The sequence below is a fragment of the Cariama cristata genome, unplaced genomic scaffold, assembly GCF_000690535.1.
Source record: "Cariama cristata isolate BGI_N322 unplaced genomic scaffold, ASM69053v1 scaffold40238, whole genome shotgun sequence".
Classification (NCBI taxonomy): domain Eukaryota; kingdom Metazoa; phylum Chordata; class Aves; order Cariamiformes; family Cariamidae; genus Cariama; species Cariama cristata.
In genome coordinates, this window is record NW_009631403.1 from 20,946 (window position 1) to 39,348 (window position 18,403).

The 18,403-nt window shown below is 34.6% G+C and overlaps 1 protein-coding gene across 1 annotated transcript in view; it reads right to left on the minus strand.

The window, feature by feature from the left end:
* ANKIB1 (ankyrin repeat and IBR domain containing 1) overlaps positions 1-18,403 on the minus strand; it is a gene marked incomplete at its 5' end in the record, with an annotated part of 36,365 nt that overhangs the window by 15,869 nt on the left and 2,093 nt on the right. The window contains 5 exons of the mRNA XM_009705929.1: positions 3,229-3,395; positions 4,806-4,950; positions 6,669-6,757; positions 9,044-9,252; positions 12,702-12,819. Coding sequence (XP_009704231.1) covers positions 3,229-3,395; positions 4,806-4,950; positions 6,669-6,757; positions 9,044-9,252; positions 12,702-12,819 — 728 coding nt within the window. The remainder of the gene's footprint in view (positions 1-3,228; positions 3,396-4,805; positions 4,951-6,668; positions 6,758-9,043; positions 9,253-12,701; positions 12,820-18,403) is intronic.

An 18,403-nucleotide genomic window follows, 5' to 3' on the forward strand; every position in this document is an offset into this window, starting at 1 on the left:
AACAAAGAAAAAGTTACAGCAACAGTTTTCAACTTTTTTCCCACTAGCTAGTCTGCTATCAAACAAGCTTAAATTCACTACCCAAGGATCTCTGGTTTGGAGATATTTAAGATGTGTAGCTGGGAAAGATTGTACTGGAATGAATAACTAGTCTGTAATAAGGCAATCTCGGCCCCGGTTGAAAACTGACACCTTTCACTTCTGTGGAACAGTAGTACCCTTAAATCATTGACTTCAAGAGAGCCAAGACCTCTCACACGGTATTTGTTCCCAGAAAGGACTGAAACTAGCAAAAATTAACTTTAACAAACTCAATTTTAAGTTAAAAGTTGATTAGTCAATCTAATACTGGGAGGGGGGGAAAGGCTGTTTCTTTGATGTTTTCAAATTTGCAAATTTGTGGATTTGTAACAAAGTGCAATCATATATATCTATCTTACGTATCTATATCTAGATCTATATCTATATGATAGTCATACAGAGTGTTAAAGAACTTCTCATGAAAGAACTTTCCTCAGCCCACTTCAAAACAAGGATTTTTATACTAGGATGTCATTTTACTAGAGTAAGAGCATTGAGCCAACTGCTCATAAAACTTTTTATGAAACAAAGTTGTATTTTGTATAGACTCCCTGACAGCACTGTATGAAGGGAACTAACGCCAAATGCCTGTGACAATTAACAGCGTTAGCCTCCCTAGACTGCCTTCCTCAATACTCAGCAGGATGATTTATTTGAAGGTGCAGTAAAAACTTAATAAAATTGTAGCAAGTTTCAACAAGTTAAAATTCATGGAAGGGCTAAAAGCCTCATCCAAGAAAAATGCAGTTTTGCATTTTCTTTCCCCTCATGATAATATTTATATCATATAATGAAATTTGAATCAAAACATCAAAACACTGTTGCAACTTGTAATTGGCTTCCCAAGCGCACCTGAAGAGATGCCTCTCCCACAGAACGAGACTTTGCCACTTGTCTGCATCTAGGATGAAAGGAGTAAGGGCTGATGGTGCAAAACTAAGTGTGCACTGCCTGTTATGACTATTTTCCAGAAGTCTCTGCTTGCTACAATTCCTTGTACTTCTGAAAGAGCCTGGAGGGGTTCTAATATGTTGAATGTATTTGATAATACACAGATGTAGGATTTGTGCACAGTTTTCATTTGTACTACATTTAAATATCTCAGAACGCTTCTTCTGAAAGGGAATACAATTTTGGTATTGTCACAATACATTACATTTTGTTGAAGGTGCTGTTAGTAGTGGGTAATGAAAAATGAGTAAATTCTAAGTAAGTCTGTATTTAAGAGGAACATTCTTACTTCCACATTAAAAAAAAAAAAAGAAATTGCTCAATAAACTCAGAGAATTTTCTTGTTTTATGAGCAGGAAGGCTATAGATCCGAAAAATCAAGTGATCCTCTAGGGGTTGGCTGGCGTTTTCTAATACATAGATTCTGAAGAATCTCTTACTAAATGCAGTATCAATTGCTATTACAATGTCTCAGCTGTAGATTACCTGGCTAAAACTTGCAGAACTGACATAAGCACGCAACTGTTGGATGTGTTGATTTAACTTTAAAGATATAAAGCAAGCTCCCTTTAAGCATACAGTAATGATGAAAACTCTCTGAACTGAGAACACACTTTCTTTTTCTCCAGATGAACTCATTCAGGCACAGGGTTTTTGTACTGTAAGACTAATCTGGCTGTCCTCAGCAAATGGTTCTGATTTATAGTACTGCAGGATGCTTTGGTTGCTAGCAGAACTTTCTTGCCGTTGCTGAAACTCTTCATTCACTTTTGTGGGGATGAAAAAAAGGCCTTGGAAAGGCCTTCTTGGACATTTTGCTGCTAAAATGAGGTTTTTTTCAAGACCTTAACCATATTTGCTTGTGCAGCATCTCAAAGCATTAACATAAAAAGAACATTCAGAAATATTATCAGGAAACATTAAAAAGACATTTCTCATAAAAAATAGGCACTCAGAAGACATTTTCACACTCAGAGGACATTCTGGGGAACTAGTACATTCAGCCCATGTAAAGGAGGCAGAAGCTGCCAATGTCTGAAGGACCATGCCAATGTTACACTAAAGTGGTCTCAAGCTCTGTCCTTCAGGTTAACAGAAAAATTGATTCTCTGTAATCAGAAGTAAGGATGAGAGGATGGTACCTTCTTATGGAATAGTACTACGGTTTGTTATATGTTCCCTGGTAAAAATATTTTCTGGTTTGTTTTCACAGGATTTGTTTCCTTCCGAGTTCTCCATCCATTGTGAACAATCTCCTTCCCAAGAAATTCTGATTTCTGGCTTTTGTGGTTGTTTCATTATGTCTAGTTTCCTCTTGTTCCTTCTTCCTTTCCATTCATGTGGGGAAAGAACTAAAAGATTACTCAGCTTGTCTGTCTATATTTTGGTTGACCCTTTTTGCTTTTCCAACAGTGAAAAGGATGTCCCACTACAATAGTAATAAATTGTCAGATGGATAATCTCAAGGAACTAGGATAGGGCTTTGCTCTGCACTTCAGAAAAATATCCCACCACTTTTTTGCTTTTGTTGATACTGTTGTTGTCCTTTCCTTGGAAGTGCTGAAGACAGGCAATCTGAGGGATTTTTTTAAAATATCTTACGGCTTTTTACTCCTCTCAAGCTTGTATTCGTGTTAAGACTCAAAAGAAGATAACATAAAGAAAAAGTGCTGACCGTAATGTGAAACAATGATTGGAGTGATCCTGCAAACAGAATAGCTATATATGAAGCAAAAGGTCCTTCATAGTCCTGTTTAAACTCCAGCTTCTTTGATGTGATTCTACCAAAATTCAGAAAGAGCTAAACATTGCTGATATCCCGTACTACAATTCCGAATGTGCCATGTTTCAATTACACTATGACTATCCAGAGCAGACACAAAAATCCCTCCAGCAATATCCTGCTTCTCCTCTGTCCCCTCAGAATAGAACATAACAACACTCTGTACCGCTGTTTTGCATCTAACAGAATCAATAATTAGTAAAACAATATTATAAACCTTTGCTGTGCCCCAAAATACTAAAATATTTGTGCACCTGAGTTTATTTAGTACATGGATACAGGACAGTACAGTCTTATACCATCCCATACAGATTTTTCTTGCATTCTCATTGCTAAGTGGGACTTTTTAATTAACCTCTGGAATAGCAGTGACTGTGAGTTTATGTAGACGCAGGTAAGTTTCTAGTACCAACCAGCAGAAAAGATGTCCTTTTCCACAATCTACAGCAGGTGCTTTTAGCATAGGAAAGCTAAGTGTGTCTGATCCTGTTGAATTTGATCCTTGTCTCGTTAGCCTTACTGCTCTTTCACAGCCTGGTATTGGACACCATTTAATAGCAGGATTATTTTCAACAAAGGCCTGGGGGATAAAAAAAGGAAAAAAGGAAAGTATTTTATGACATAACATGAGATTTCATCATTGATATAAACCAATCTGTATTCATAATCTTCCTTTGAAGGAACAAAGCCAAAAAGCATAAGGACAATCTTGTAGCTACTTTGACAGGCTTTTAAAAATAGTTATAAAAAGGGAATAATTTAATCTCCACCTTAAAAATGGTATTTTTTTTTAAGTAACAACAGTACTCCAGACTTATGCTAAAATGCAAATGACTTGCAACCCAAACAAAATGTTCAATGTGTGCAAGTCAATTTTTTTGGGATATGGCTTACTGTAAACTTCTACTATATATGCACTGGCAATACACTCATTAACAGAACTGACTCTTGTAGTTGAAAAGAATTAAAACCTTATTGATTAAAACAAAAATCCCACAATATATCCCACTCGCAATAAACTTGAAATCAGAACTAGACTACCTTAGGAATTTACCTCCCAACTTTTCTGGTTAATGTAGCAGGTCTTCTTTTATAAAACTTACATCTAATAAATGAAGAGGAAAAGGAACTTTCACTACTTTGCTCAAACCTATGCTGATCACCAGTCACTTGAAATATAAAGATGTAAAAGATTAATCAGATCTGGTAATTTAATTTGCATCTTACTCTGTAAGACTCTGTTACTCTGTATTAAAGAGACTTGTCACACAGAGAAAGTATTGTATTGTAAATGAAAAAATATTTCTCTACTTTCTTTTGCCCTGCCACCACTGATAAAGTAGCACATTATCTCAAAGACTATTTCATTACTACACTACTATAAAAGAAAAAAGGTGAATTAAAAGATTGCTTTTAAAAACAAGTTGCAAAGATGGAAATAAACACATTAAAAAAATCAAACAGGAAAATCAAGGCAAGGTTTTCCTACTTCTCTTCCTGTATATAGCAATCATATCAAGCAGTAGATGAAAAAAAATTTAAGTAATTCACTTGTACTAATACATTTTTTAAATGGAAACAGGTACTATTCCTGAATGTAAAGAGTCTCTCAGTATTAAAAATAATCCCAAAACTCTTAAAAATTTTAGTTTGCCACACAAACAAGTCTGGTTGATTAAAAGCTGCATATCACCTGTTATGAACATTAGTTTGATCAAGTAATTTTATGGATACTGCATTAGGTTACACATTATGGAAGTATTGCATTCGTGCTTAAGGAATAAATAAAACGTTCTTTCTTTTTTCTCAGTGGTATATGAAACATTGGTATTATGGCACATAGGACAGCCAATAATTCAGTGTACATATTAATTTATGAATTTCTACTTGGAACGTTACAGATATATTGCAGCATTTCACATAGAAGTTGTAAGTATTTTTTATAAAATGAAATACAATTCAAGAGTACAAGAACAGTTTGATAATTTACCTTAATGTCAAATTGAAGGTATCTTTTGTCCATCTCCTTGGAAACCACACTTTCTATGATGTCTACAGGCACAAGCTGGAAACAATCATATGCTGGGCAAAAAATGTTGTGAGCTTCACCCTCCTGAATTTTCAGATTCAAAAATCTGCCAGAATTTTGTCAGTCGGTGGTTGTGAATAAAAAGTAAAAATTAAAATGTTGCTGAATACTTTGTACTAGGTTCACTGATATTCACATTAATCAATTTTTAAACAAAGAATAGGAACTACCCCTTTCTGCTCAAAAGGGCTACAAATTTGATAAACAGCATAATTAAAAAAAATAAAGGAACACTGTCATGGTTCAAAAGTAAGCAGCATCAGCTATGCTTAGCCCTACATGTTTTTTTTTTCCATTCTTGCCATTTATCAGAGACAGCTCTGCAATATTTAATTAAACTAAGCATTACTTCTAACTTAAATCAGAAATGAAACATGTAACTGTAATTAAACTAGGAAATAATTAATTTGATATGCAATTAACTTTTACAACTATGGCAGTCAAAATAGGTCTGCTCTTGGAAACAAATTTCAAAATGGAGACATTTATAGTCCCTACGCATCACAATGCAAAACATAACGAGCTCAGAAATCTGCTGAAAGCTGGACTTTAACTAACAGTGCACAAGGTTGCTTAATTTAAAAAACTGTAACTTACTTACTAATTTGACATCAAAGACGATATTCAGATATCTAACTTCAATCATCTAAAAGAGGCAGTTATTCTAAGTTAGTCACCTGGGATCCTTTAACACTTAAGGTAGAGAGACTTGCCAATTCATCACATCTTAGATTCCTATCTTAGAATGGGATAACTCAGTCCTGGCTATGCTCCCAAGTTAACTTAGAAATGGCTGGCTCAGAAAGACAAACTCCACCCTAGATGTGCCACTGCAAATGCTTGCTTGACATTGAACTGTAGCTCTCCATGCATGCACAAATCACAGTACACATAGTCCAGCACCCAAATTAGAAGCACCATGTCAAGCCAGTGCTGCATTACAATTTGCAAGACAACAGAAGCATGACTATTAATTTTCTTGCCACTGAAAAAAACTGCCGTCTAAAAGCTCATATGGAAGAGAAAGTGCTCTTCCTTAACATAGGAGGAATGGCTTCATACAAATTGGGCTGATCTGCAGATGGACTAGTTGTGCTAATATCACACTACAACAAGACATTATAGTGGTACAATTCAAGCAGTACAATCCCCTGAATGGGCACAAAGATTAATATAAAGGTACTGCATACAGATATAATTATTCTTGGGAAGTGTGATAAATATTTATACTACTATAATTATCCAGGTCTGAGTTTTTTACTAGCATGACTATTCTGACTTCCAAAAAATTATGAAGTAACAAGAACATTACACTACTAGAACTTTTAAGCTAAATCTACTCCTCAGTTATTAACCATCAACGTAAGAAAACATTTTAATTGTTTTTCTGACTGGAAATGGATTTATGATGTCTAAGTTTAGTGTGCTAAACTAAGAGATGGAATTAATCATGTGCTTAATTTAGAAAGTGTAAACCCCAATGCCACCAACACCACACACATACTGAGCAAATCAAGAGTAGGTTCATCTATTTACACACAGGCTTGAAACATCTGCTTAAGAGTTTTGTTGAATCAGGAACAAAATGAACATTATGTAGCCTAAATCAGTTGATGGACACTGAGTGACAACTTAAATATTCGATAGGGTCAAACCAGCAACTCTTCGAAAGCCAAACATTAGCTGTTTATGGTCTCTGTCCTTTCCTCTTCAAAATGGCAAGTATGAAAGCTTGTCAAAAGATAGAAAAGTACATATACTCACGCCTCCCAGCATGCCCTGCAGAAGTCATGTCCACAAGGCATATCCACTGGGTCTTCAAACACAGAAATATTACACATACAAATGTCACACTGTAGATGAAAAAAACACTTCTGATTAAGAAATACTCTAAAGCCTTGCATATTGTTAGCAGGACATGCTACGCTGGAAAAGTCTCAGCAAAAATGTAGAGCACTCAGTAGGGGAAAAAATCTAACTGTAACCAGAAAAAAAGTAATTTAAGCTATAGAAATAGAAATGGGAAAGATTAGGTATCACTGTTTCTATACCTCCTTATCCAAACTGCCCATTTTGGGGTGCCTTCCATCATGTCCCCTAGCTCAATAAGTGCTTCACTGTGCACAGTGCCAGGACCTCAGAGTTAGAATTCTAGGGACAAAATGGACCTGAATTTTTCATCAGCTTCACAGACAGCCAGAAATGGAGTTTGGAGATGACAGAGGCTACAGGAAGTGTTTAGCATCTCACACAATCAGGTCCAAATCAAGGTGGAGCAATATGGTTGTGCAACAGCAGCAAATAATTTTACGTAATACTCTACATAAATACTGGTTTTTTAAATACTTGGAGGTTTTCAATCAAAATAAATAATAAAATAAGTTACAAATATTCCAACGGAAGATACCACTGCTGAATTTTATACAACTAGGTACTGTAGAAAAAATAACATTGAATATTGAGACCCTTACTCTGAAAACATTTAAAGCATAGGGATGAAACTACTCATTGCTTGTGGTTAGGTGTGAAAATAAATATTCATATTCTTCAAGGAGTACAAATAGATTTTTCTTTCCATTGGAACAAAGATTCCATGAAAATTTACCTCAGCTTTCAATACATTAGATATTATACACACATAGGACATTTTCAAAAAGTTAGCCTATGCTATGCAACTTTTTAAAAGCACTTGTGTTACACCCAAAACAAAACCAAACCACACCAAAAAAGTCAGCCTTTAAAGTGCAAAACTTGATGAAGGCATTTATTGTTGTTTCAGTCATTTCAGCTTATTGTCTTGCCAAAATTAAACAGTTTAGAAGTTGACAATGCATCAAAAATGTCCACTACTAAATTTTTATGAGTTTTCAATTTTGTTTAAAATGTAACTTTAAAGAAGAAATTTCATGAAGCCCTAACTTCAAAATGTCAAGCACAGGAACACTTCCTGGAACAGTTTTAATTCTAAGATAGGATGTAAATGCAAAGTCTGAAAAGGAGCTTTATAGTTTGCAGTTTTATTTTATCTATTCCTTTTAGTTTTCATTTTCCTGCAAAATAAGAGACTTCAGAAAAAGCTGTATTATTTCATAAACAACATTTTGAAAATATTATTTTGATAGCTCTTTGTAAGATTTTTAAATGAACATGAATACTAAATGCATAACTCTGGATTTGGATTTAGACACAGTAGATCTAGAATGGCAATCATTATCCAAACCTGCATTCCTGGCTTATGGATCATCAATGAAAACAAAACATACAATGTAAAACTGAAGACATGTAATCTTTGATTACACATTTTAAGTAGGAAATATTCCTGGATGGTATTTAACTGCTAATGTAAATAAATGTACAATAACATTATTCCTTCTATATAGCTTCCTTTTCAGCATTTTACAACTAAAGAAATAAAAGATTTCTATGCAGGAATACAAAATCTTAATTTTAAGGTGAGATCTAGTCATGATCCCTTTGCAAGACTGCATATAATATTCTAGAAAAATGCTTAGGTCATGGAGCAAAAGTTTTATAATGCTGCAGCTGCAGATTATTAAAAAGAGAAGTCTGTCTTCCAAAAGAACCACACTGATTTTAATGAAAGGCACTTTCATATTTCAAATTTGCAATAGCCTTGTAAACTGCTTGAAGCAGCCCACACATAGTAAAAGTAATTACAAGCTTACAGTACACTAGTGGGCTGACATTTCAAAATGCAGACAAAGAGAATTTTGTTTCCTGAAGAAAAAATTTTCGAAAGTCAGGGTTCACAGCATTGAGTACATTCAGGGAAATGGATATAAAAGCGAACATCCTGGTAAGCATGAGATGAGAAGAGAACCTCAAAAGAGCCAAATGCACTGATGCGACTCTAGCTGGCTAAAATGCTACTTTGTGAGTGACAGTCACGGTGAAAACAGAGTGCTTTATATTAGCTAGATGCTCGATTGTGTTCTTATATAGAATGTTTAAGGTGTCAACTTCTCTGTTCACCACTTTTGGAAAGAGAAACACTTTACACATTGACAAACATATTTTCAGAATGAGATGACAACACAGCTCTCCTGTCCGCATAGGTGCGCTATGTTTAGAAATAAGTTCTTCTGCCCTGCTAGTTTCAGATCTATTTATAAACTTACCACAGTTGTCTCAATGTCTCCTGGCGAGGGGCTGATTTCATCAGGGGAAGTTACAGATGAGCGAGTAGTGCGTGGAGTTCGTGGAGAAGGGAGTGTATCCCACGCATTGTATCCACTTGGAGGGGGAGTTGGCATCTGAACCCCTGAACGCTGGCAGCAGTTCTCCGGATTAGACATCCATGCTTCAAGTAACTTCTCCCTGTCCCAGTCTTCAATAAATATACAGATATGGGAAATTATGCAGCTGACAATGTTCAAAATATATTTTGTAACTTACATCCTCAAAAGAATATATAAACATTAAGCTAAAAATTTTAGAAATAAAAAATTATGACAAAGTGTAAGTGAACGGAACTTTAGACATTAAAATTTACAGAACACATTCTAAGACAACACATAATACAATGTATTTCTGTAAATAATTGCATCGCAAGCTTCCCTTTTCCCTGTAATACTAGTCTTAAATAATTTTATTTATTTATTTATTTACAGCAATTTATTTATTTACAGCAATTGTAGTAGCTAGGAGATTCAATCAGAAACCAGAACTGCAATGAATTGTAAGGACAGATCAAAATATAACAGTCCTTGCACCAGAGAATTTTCAGTATTTTCCATTTCTTTGAAAAAAGTAATTGTTCAATATGGATTCACTTTTATCTACTGTGTTTCTTTAAAAAGATGAAGCCAAGTGCTACAAACAAAGGAAGAAGACTAAGATACAACTGGATTACAAAAAGATTTGTAACATAATGAGTTACCAGTCTTTATATATGCACATAAAAGTGATGTACTTCTGGGGAAAAAAAAAGAAAAAAACCCCCTCCTGATTACAAAAAATATTTCTATATATTCTTACTACATATTTATTCTATAATTAAGTGTTACTGAATGCTTTACTTTTATTCATAATGAACATTGCCCATCTATATACAAAAAAGAACTAGTGAAACAAATTGCATTATGTATGAACATCTTAAAACTAAATCAAATCTTTCTTAATCATTGTTCGAAATGTTTTCTGTTTCTGATTCCTAAGAGTAATACTAAAGGTATCCTAAGAATAGTGATTTTTTTCTATTAAAAATACCCAAAAGTTCTCATATAAATATAAATCAATCAAATTCCTGTATAGATTTATATCTAAAAGCATCAACACTATGGACAGACCAGATGAACTAGAATTTCAGAAGGAAAGGGAAATTTCTGAATTTTTTCCTATTGCTTTAAATAAGTATTTTAAAGTTTGGGGTTTTTTTAATGTTAGGTACTCCCACAGGAAACTCAATGTTACTAACCAAATAATCTGTGTTATTTTTATTGAATAATAAAATTTTATTGAATTTTAGATTTTATAAGCAAAAGATAAATAGTATTCCTATATTGTATTAATGCTGGAAAAAACCCCGATAAGCACTGAACTTAGTAAAAATATTGCCCCTGTCAAATAATGATTGCTATCATACCAAAATCTATTCCTTCCTAATATGAAAAAAAACCTTTGAGGTGGAGATGATTTCCTGATCAGGTGCTTACATATCTAAGCTAAAACATATCATGGGTTAGTTTAATTTCTTTTTTTTAAAGACATGGATCCTGAACATATTTACAGTTCAAAAATTATAAATTTTATCAGCATTTTTCAAATTACCCTGAGCTTGTAATCTTTCAGAAGGGAGCTGACTGAAACAGGAACAACGTTAAAAAAACACTTGTAGATAAACTGTAGTTACTTATTTACATGACTGCCATAATAACATTTTTTTTATCTTGGCTCTAACTTTACTTCTGTCTTTTAATTTAAAAAAAAAAAAAAAGAAAAATACACTTTTAACTCTTACAGTCTGTGTCAGTAAATTGATACATTTGTACAATAAAAGAAAGCAAAGTTTGTTGGATTAAATATTACATGTATGTAAACTATTAAGAGTATGTATGGGAATGATATTTCCAAGAATTTAAAACATGCTTTTCATATATTAAGTGTGAATTAAGTTAAGATTTCACATTATTCTTTCATGAATTTCAAGACTAAATGCAAAAACATTACAATTTGGCATTTGATGCTTCCCAATTCTCTAAGCCTTTGTAAATAGCTCAGTTATTCCCTTTACTAGGCTGAAGCAATTCTACATCTTCATTTCAAATAAACCAAATTCTCTTCGATTACTTTGCAGTGTATGACTACAGCTACAGGCAAAATAGTTGACTTTCTCGTGAGTTGCAAATTGTCTGTGCTACTTTCTCTGCACTGGCCACTTGCATTGTTACCACTACATCACTAAGGCAACCTCAGTAGAATGACCTTTCCAACACAGACCGATTTCTTCTCAACTTTCAATTCCTGCTTGCTAGATGTTGGCAGACATTTCTCCACAGTTTACATCAACCTCACTGCTTTTGGACTTATTATAGACTGTACTGTGAGTTTGAACAGCATCACCATCATTTTCTTCTTCAAAATATCTGCACAGGTTACAGAATCTGCCTAACCACTGAGTCAAATATTTAGTAATACTTAGACTTAATGAGAGTATTCTAAGAATCCAAAATAGCATTCAGATATTGCATATATTATAAAAACATTATGAGAATTAAACAAATAATCAACATTGAAAAAACATATACGCAAAGACTGTACCTTAAATATCATCAGACTGGCACAAGTTCATATTGACTTAATTCAATGTTAAAAAGAACACAAATACAAACTATTGAAAATAATGCAAAAGAGCTGAAATTCAGGTACCACACTTTCTCATGAAAGTCTGCCAAATGTTGTGGGTTTAAAATAATGCTTTCCTATTTCACTTTTCCCTCACCTTTTATTTTTACAAGCAGTCCAGAAAAATAACAGGGTATGAAAGTTTAATCCAGCAATATAGTGATGAGCATGCAAACCATTAACTGCCTGAGTAGTTCCTTTGGCATACAGTGACAATGCAGATGCTTCAGTAAGCATAAGTTTTGAATCACTGAATCAAAGCCTAAAGCTTCTACCGGGTTTCAGAGATACTTTTGTCTGGAGCAAACACACTGAATTCAGTATATCCCCATTCTGACAACCCCAGTTTAAATTACACAACAAGAGCACAGACTGATTTCAGTGAAATTAAACTCATTACAGATATACACATGGAAAAGTATACCCTGTATTAAAAGAGTAACTATAAAAATCCTTTAAGGGACATATACTTATATGCTTTAAACCCCAAGGCAATTTCCAACCATTATTACAACGGTCAGACTGCTTTTATTGCAACCAAAAAAAAAAAATTTGGATCCAGTTTTATACACAAATATATAGTGGCAGAAAACCAATGGTCTGACAAAAATATGTATAATGAATTTGACTTTTCACACACAAAACCATGGACGTTCTACTTCTGTGTCTCTCACTAGAATAGGAAAGCTCTGTTCCTCCACATTGCTTAAGTTAAAATGTCTACCATTATAGTTCCCATCAGCTTCCCTGTCTGACTCAATGCTTTTTGACAAACTGCAGCTGTAGTTCTTTCTGAAGTACTGTGTGAGCCGTTTCCTGGTATGTGATTAACTGTTACTAATCTTTTACTTGGAAATAAAAAGTAGTAAACATTCAACTGCAATTTTGATTTTGCTGAAAACAGTTTCTTTAGTCTTTAAGGTTTTGGATTACCATGTGCCCGAAGTAGAGCTTCTGCAGTAAAGAGCGGGGCTTGGAGCATGTCAGCAGATTCCACGATGAGCATATCCTTAAGCCTTCGCAGGTCCTGAAGTCTTAGCCCCTCATATGGCTGTGAGAAGAAGAAAGAAAATTTATGTCTAGCGGTATTTTTCAGTTAGTTACTGATCATCATCTCAACTGTGAGGCAACATGTGACAAAATTTACTCATTGCGCAGACCAATGACCATGAAAAGCTATACGGAAACACTGTAATTATGCAATATTTATAGTATGATCTTTGTACATTTCAAAATCTAAAAGACAGTATCTCCAGAGTTCTCCATTACAGTTGGAGGCCATGTTCAAATGATGAACTAGCCTAACATTGACTCTCTCTCTCTCAAAAAGCTAGATTTTCACAGAATCCAGCTGAATTTTGAAGTGATTAAACCTCAGTTATTGTGGCATGGGTATGAGAATGCATGACTGGATTTGAAGTAAGGATTTCAGGCGAGAGTGAGAGAAAGGACAGGTTAACATATGTTGCATATAGGTTCTCTGACACTAACTTTATACATGAGTTGAGACTCATTAACGTAGAATTGATCTGGAGGAGGATACATTGAGACATTATATACTGAGAAGGGATACATTTCTGAACAGAATCAGCTACGGGTCTTTTGAGGCAATATCCACCCTCAGAAGTGGAGAAGTCAGTCATGAACAGGATAGATGAGACATGCAGTTAGAGATTCACAGAAATGCAGAATGGTTGAGGTTGGAAGGGACCTGCGGATGTCATTTGGTCCAACCCTCCTGCTCAAGCAGGGTCACCTACAGCCAGTTGCCCAGGACCATGTCCAGACGGCTTCTGAGTATCTCCAAGGCTGGGGATTCATTGTACATGAAGATGTCAAAACTCTTTTTAAGAAACAATGACCAACTCTGATAGCCCTACACAGTCAGGGCAAATCATTCAGCTGCCTTCCTGGTCCGGAGCTCCATTCTCTTATTGTAGCATTAAAAAAAGGTCAAATTAGAAAGACAAAATGCAGTTATTTTAGGATTCTGAATAAGCTCCAACCAAGATACTAGAGATGGATACATATGTTTTGCAGACTCCTTTTTAAAACTAAGAAAGGAAGAACATGACAGCAAATAATATATTTGTTAGTGTTGCACAGGGAAAATGCTCAAAAAGTAGAAAGAGAAAAACAATTAGGAGGATATGTACAGAGAATGGATACAGAAAGGGTAAAAAAAAAGTATTCTTACATGCACTGATTTTAATTATATAAAGGACAGCTAACAAAAGATTTAAAGCATTTGACATAAAGCTTGTATGTGCTCAGGACTAATTAGGAACATGGCCACCAAATGGCAATTGTGTTCACCAGTTTGGAGAAGAAAGGACACAGAGCAGCAATGATAACAGATAACCACAGCTGAGACCATGCATCGTTATTATTTGCTATCTGTATTTTGATTTTATGCAGAGCATAGTCTAGGACTCTTCAGTGCTAGATAATACACACACACATGCATGCATACATACATATACACAAAGCAAAAGTCTGGTTCTGTCCTCAGAACTTTACAATCTAAGTAAAAGCCTACTGTGGGCATAACCCTTTGAGGATAACAAGCAGAAGGCAGAAGAGATGGGGAGAATGGATACCCTGAGCGTCCAAATGATTTTGTTCGAGACACCTACTCTAAAAACATAACATGCTTCCTACATTCTAGATATCATAATAAACTCTATAAAATGTATCTAAAAACATAACTGACTCCCACAAGGACCTCTTCTGTTAGCTAATCAGTAAAACAAAAGTCAGGAACTTCTTGATACCAATACTAGAAACTTTGTGATTGGCAACAGTAATGGTGCCACGGCTCTGCACTGAATCTTTGTCCTTTTTGAGAAAGCAAGAAAAGTAGAAGAGAAATGGACTGTGAGTGTCCTGACCTTTATCTTGATTGCCCAAGTTCAGGGAGTTTCTGTATGTCCTGCCATTGCTGATCATGCATGACTCAGTAAAGGACAATCTGAACATTAAAGGCTTGCACTGAAATAAATCTGGGACATTTGATTCATAGCATGCTGGAATTTGATTGACCTACTTAATTTCTTACAAAAGAGATCATTTATAAAAACATGTCAGAGAGACAGGGATACAAACAGCTGGGTGCCTGAATGATTATAATTGCACGATTCTACTGCAAAAAAATGGAAGCAAAGAGTAAATAATCTCAACTAAATCTGAACTGCATTTTGAATTGCAACTGTAAAACAAGTAGCTTTGTCAGCACAACAGTACTCAATTCTTTAAGACCACATATATCATAAAGAGAAACGTATTTTCTGTTAAACCTGCAACATATATGCATATTTTAGGACCTAGTATTTTATACTGAAATGCAGATATGCTCAAAATTATATTTAACCAATCTAGGTCACCCACTGGTAAGTATCTCCCTTGAGAAACAGACCATTATATTATCTCAGCTGGAGCATTCCACCCAACCCAGCAGGGATTTTTGGATCCCACGGTTTTTAAGAATCCTAATTTTATCTTTTTAAGTAATGAGGGAAGTATTTCTTAAGATGTGTTTGAAACTTCAGACATTTGTTTCATAAAATAATATATGAGCCCACAGAAGAAGCAGAAAGAAACCAAAGTTTAGGTTGCCACTATTAAACAGCTTAATCTGGAAATTCCAGAGTGAAGGCTTTATACAGTGAGAACCCTTACAAATGTTAATGTGTACAAGACATAGTCTTAAAGAGACTTGTGAAGACACAGACTTCAGTTATAAGGATGTATGTCCTTTATGTAATATCATAGAGGTTTGTTTTTAACTATTTCAAACTTTGATGACCTATCTCTGCACTGTAAGGGATTTCAATTACAGCTCATAATGCTCAGAGCACCTCCTTTAATACTCATTTATGGAGGAGCTCTTTATTGATACTTGCTGTGAAAAAGGCATTGTTCAATATAGCATCATTTAACTATATAATCATTTTGGAATATACTATTTGAGTTACTACTTTAATGCATTGGTGAGTTTCTCACTACAGATTTCAACACTTTTGTATTCTCAAGAGCCCTTCTTAACTATTTTCTTCTCAAGTTTTTACCACCAATATTTAGATATCATAAATTATATAGTTGTTTTTCTCCTGAAAGTACCTTTAATTACTTTTAATATGTAAGCTGATTGTTTTATCAGTTCATTTCAAACTATTATTTTCTTCACTTTTAAAGTACCATTGAAATAGACAAGGGAAAAGTAACTGTTTGCTACAGTGATGACAATATAATTAAATGGTGTCAAATATCCTTCATGTAAATATCCTCCTTTATGGGTCGATGGAATTCTATACTAAATGGAGTTGTATATTAAAAAAATTATCTATACTCCATTTACGTCATTCAAGTATAAGTATATGCACTATATGTATATAAATGTATATATATCTTAACTATCCGTAGTCTCCTTCTCTCCTTTCACTTAGTAAACCATTCTCTATCTGTAGAGCTAAAGTACATTTTAATACTTTTAGATAACTCTCTATATTTATGGTATTTGCATTATATATATATTTATATGACATCAATTCTGGAACTGAAGAAAACCATTCCAATTACTACACACTCAATAAATCTTGTGATACACTCACTAGTAGTGTATTTCTACAGTATTCGGTGGCACATATGTAAAATGAACTAAGAAATTATATACTTTGCTATTGCACAATGTATTTCACTGAGTCTGACTGAGAGCCAAAACTGTTCTGGATGATCTGCTCTGAAGTACTGCTCATTTCCAGGTGTTTCTTATGTAAGTTTAACACATCACATGATTTGATTGAAATGAAGGTGCCTCTTATCTTCCAGGGATACATCACCAAGACAAATATGCTCCCATGCTAGAATAAAGAGCAAATTAAAAGACTGTGCAAATAAAACAACCAAAATCTATAACAGTAGTTTAAAAAATAATCAGTTACAGTCATATTACTTAGTGTAACTTCAATTAGATTTAAAAGATAAACATAAAAATAGATTTTATAAAACAGATTTTTTTTTGAGATCGTTCATCAACAAAGTAAGAGAAAAGAATTAAAACAAAGGAAGTAATCCAAAATACTCTCCTGGCTTGTTTTCTAATACCCTTTCCACTGCCCACACATCACAGATGGATCTTCTTATGCTACAACTAACTATAATGTTAAGAGAGTCACACTTTAAACCCCATTCTTAAAATATGTAGCATTTCCACTTTATATAGGGAAATACAGATTATGTGTGTTGGTACACTGTTTTCCTTCCAAACTGCATTTTGTTGAAACATACTTAACAATCATGTTTGTGTTTCAAAGCTATTAGGCTCTGTTTGCTACCCATCTTTAACTGCAGTCTCTAATTTGATCACTAAAAACATTTGAGATGTACTAAAACCAAAGTAAAGCAGAAATGCTGCATTACAAATATGCTTCAGGGAGCACTGCAGTAAAATGAGATTTTACAAGGTTAGGTAACTGTATGACAAAAATGGATTTTATTCAGAAACCCTTGTGGAAGGAGTAAAGTGAACTGCTGGAAGATGCACAGCTCTCTGCTGTCAGGCTCTAAAACTTGAAATGTGGGTCTACTCAGCAATCTGTAGCTCTTGACAGCTTGAGAGCCTCTGTAATCAAAGAAAGGTATGTGCAAGTTACTTTTTTCACTATTACAAGTGTTTCAATTCTAAACATGAGCACTGACATAATTCCTTGGTAATATTTCAATGTGAAGAACACCACAAACTGGTTCTCAACATCAGAAACAAAGCTTTGTTATTACTCTGAATACACACACTTAATTCAATGACGCTGCACAGAGCACTACAAAAACGTTTTGCTCTGTGTGAAAAAGAGGATTATTTTCTGCTGTAAACATGGCAGGTCTGGAAGGGGATGTGTTGAGTACTATCATTCCAGATACTGCTGTGCAAATCATAAACACTGGAGTTAAGCCTAGTGTTTGTAGAGTTAAGCCACTGGAGTTTGGCTGTTTTGCGTGGGAAGAAATCCTATTAATGGTTTTGAAATGTTTTATCTTTTCCTCTAACCTTCATTCAAGAGATGAAATTACTTTGAAAATGCATTTCTTTGTGTTCCAAAGTTTTTTAATTCTTTATGAATTAATTTTCTGTGTTTTGGAAGGATGTTAAAGGGCATCACTAGACAATTACAATGTTAAACAAGCATTTTGCACACTCACTTCCCTCCGTGTTTAATATTTTTTTAAAATGAAACAGAGAAAAAAGGTAGAGGACCATCTTTGAGGGGCAATTTTGGTGAAGGATGTGTTCCTAGGAAGGCTTTTGGATCACTTCTCATGCCCCATTAGGATAACAGCTGGAAGCATCACCATAGCCAGTGGTAAGAACAGCTTTCATTGCCCATCCCAGACACTTGTCCACAGACCAGGAGGATGAGGACATGTAGTCATTTGAATTGCAGTTCATTGCTAGTCTTTCTAAGGCTAGTTTTTTTCAGTTGGTTTTGGCCACTCTGAGGGCTAAGAATGAAAAATGAACTTCCCCAGGCTACGTGCTCTTGGCATTTCTCTTGTGCTAGCACTTGTGCTGTTACAGTTACAGAAGAAGTTAGAGATCTTATCCCACTGAAAAGTCACAAAGAAAAGGGCGGGGGGGTGGG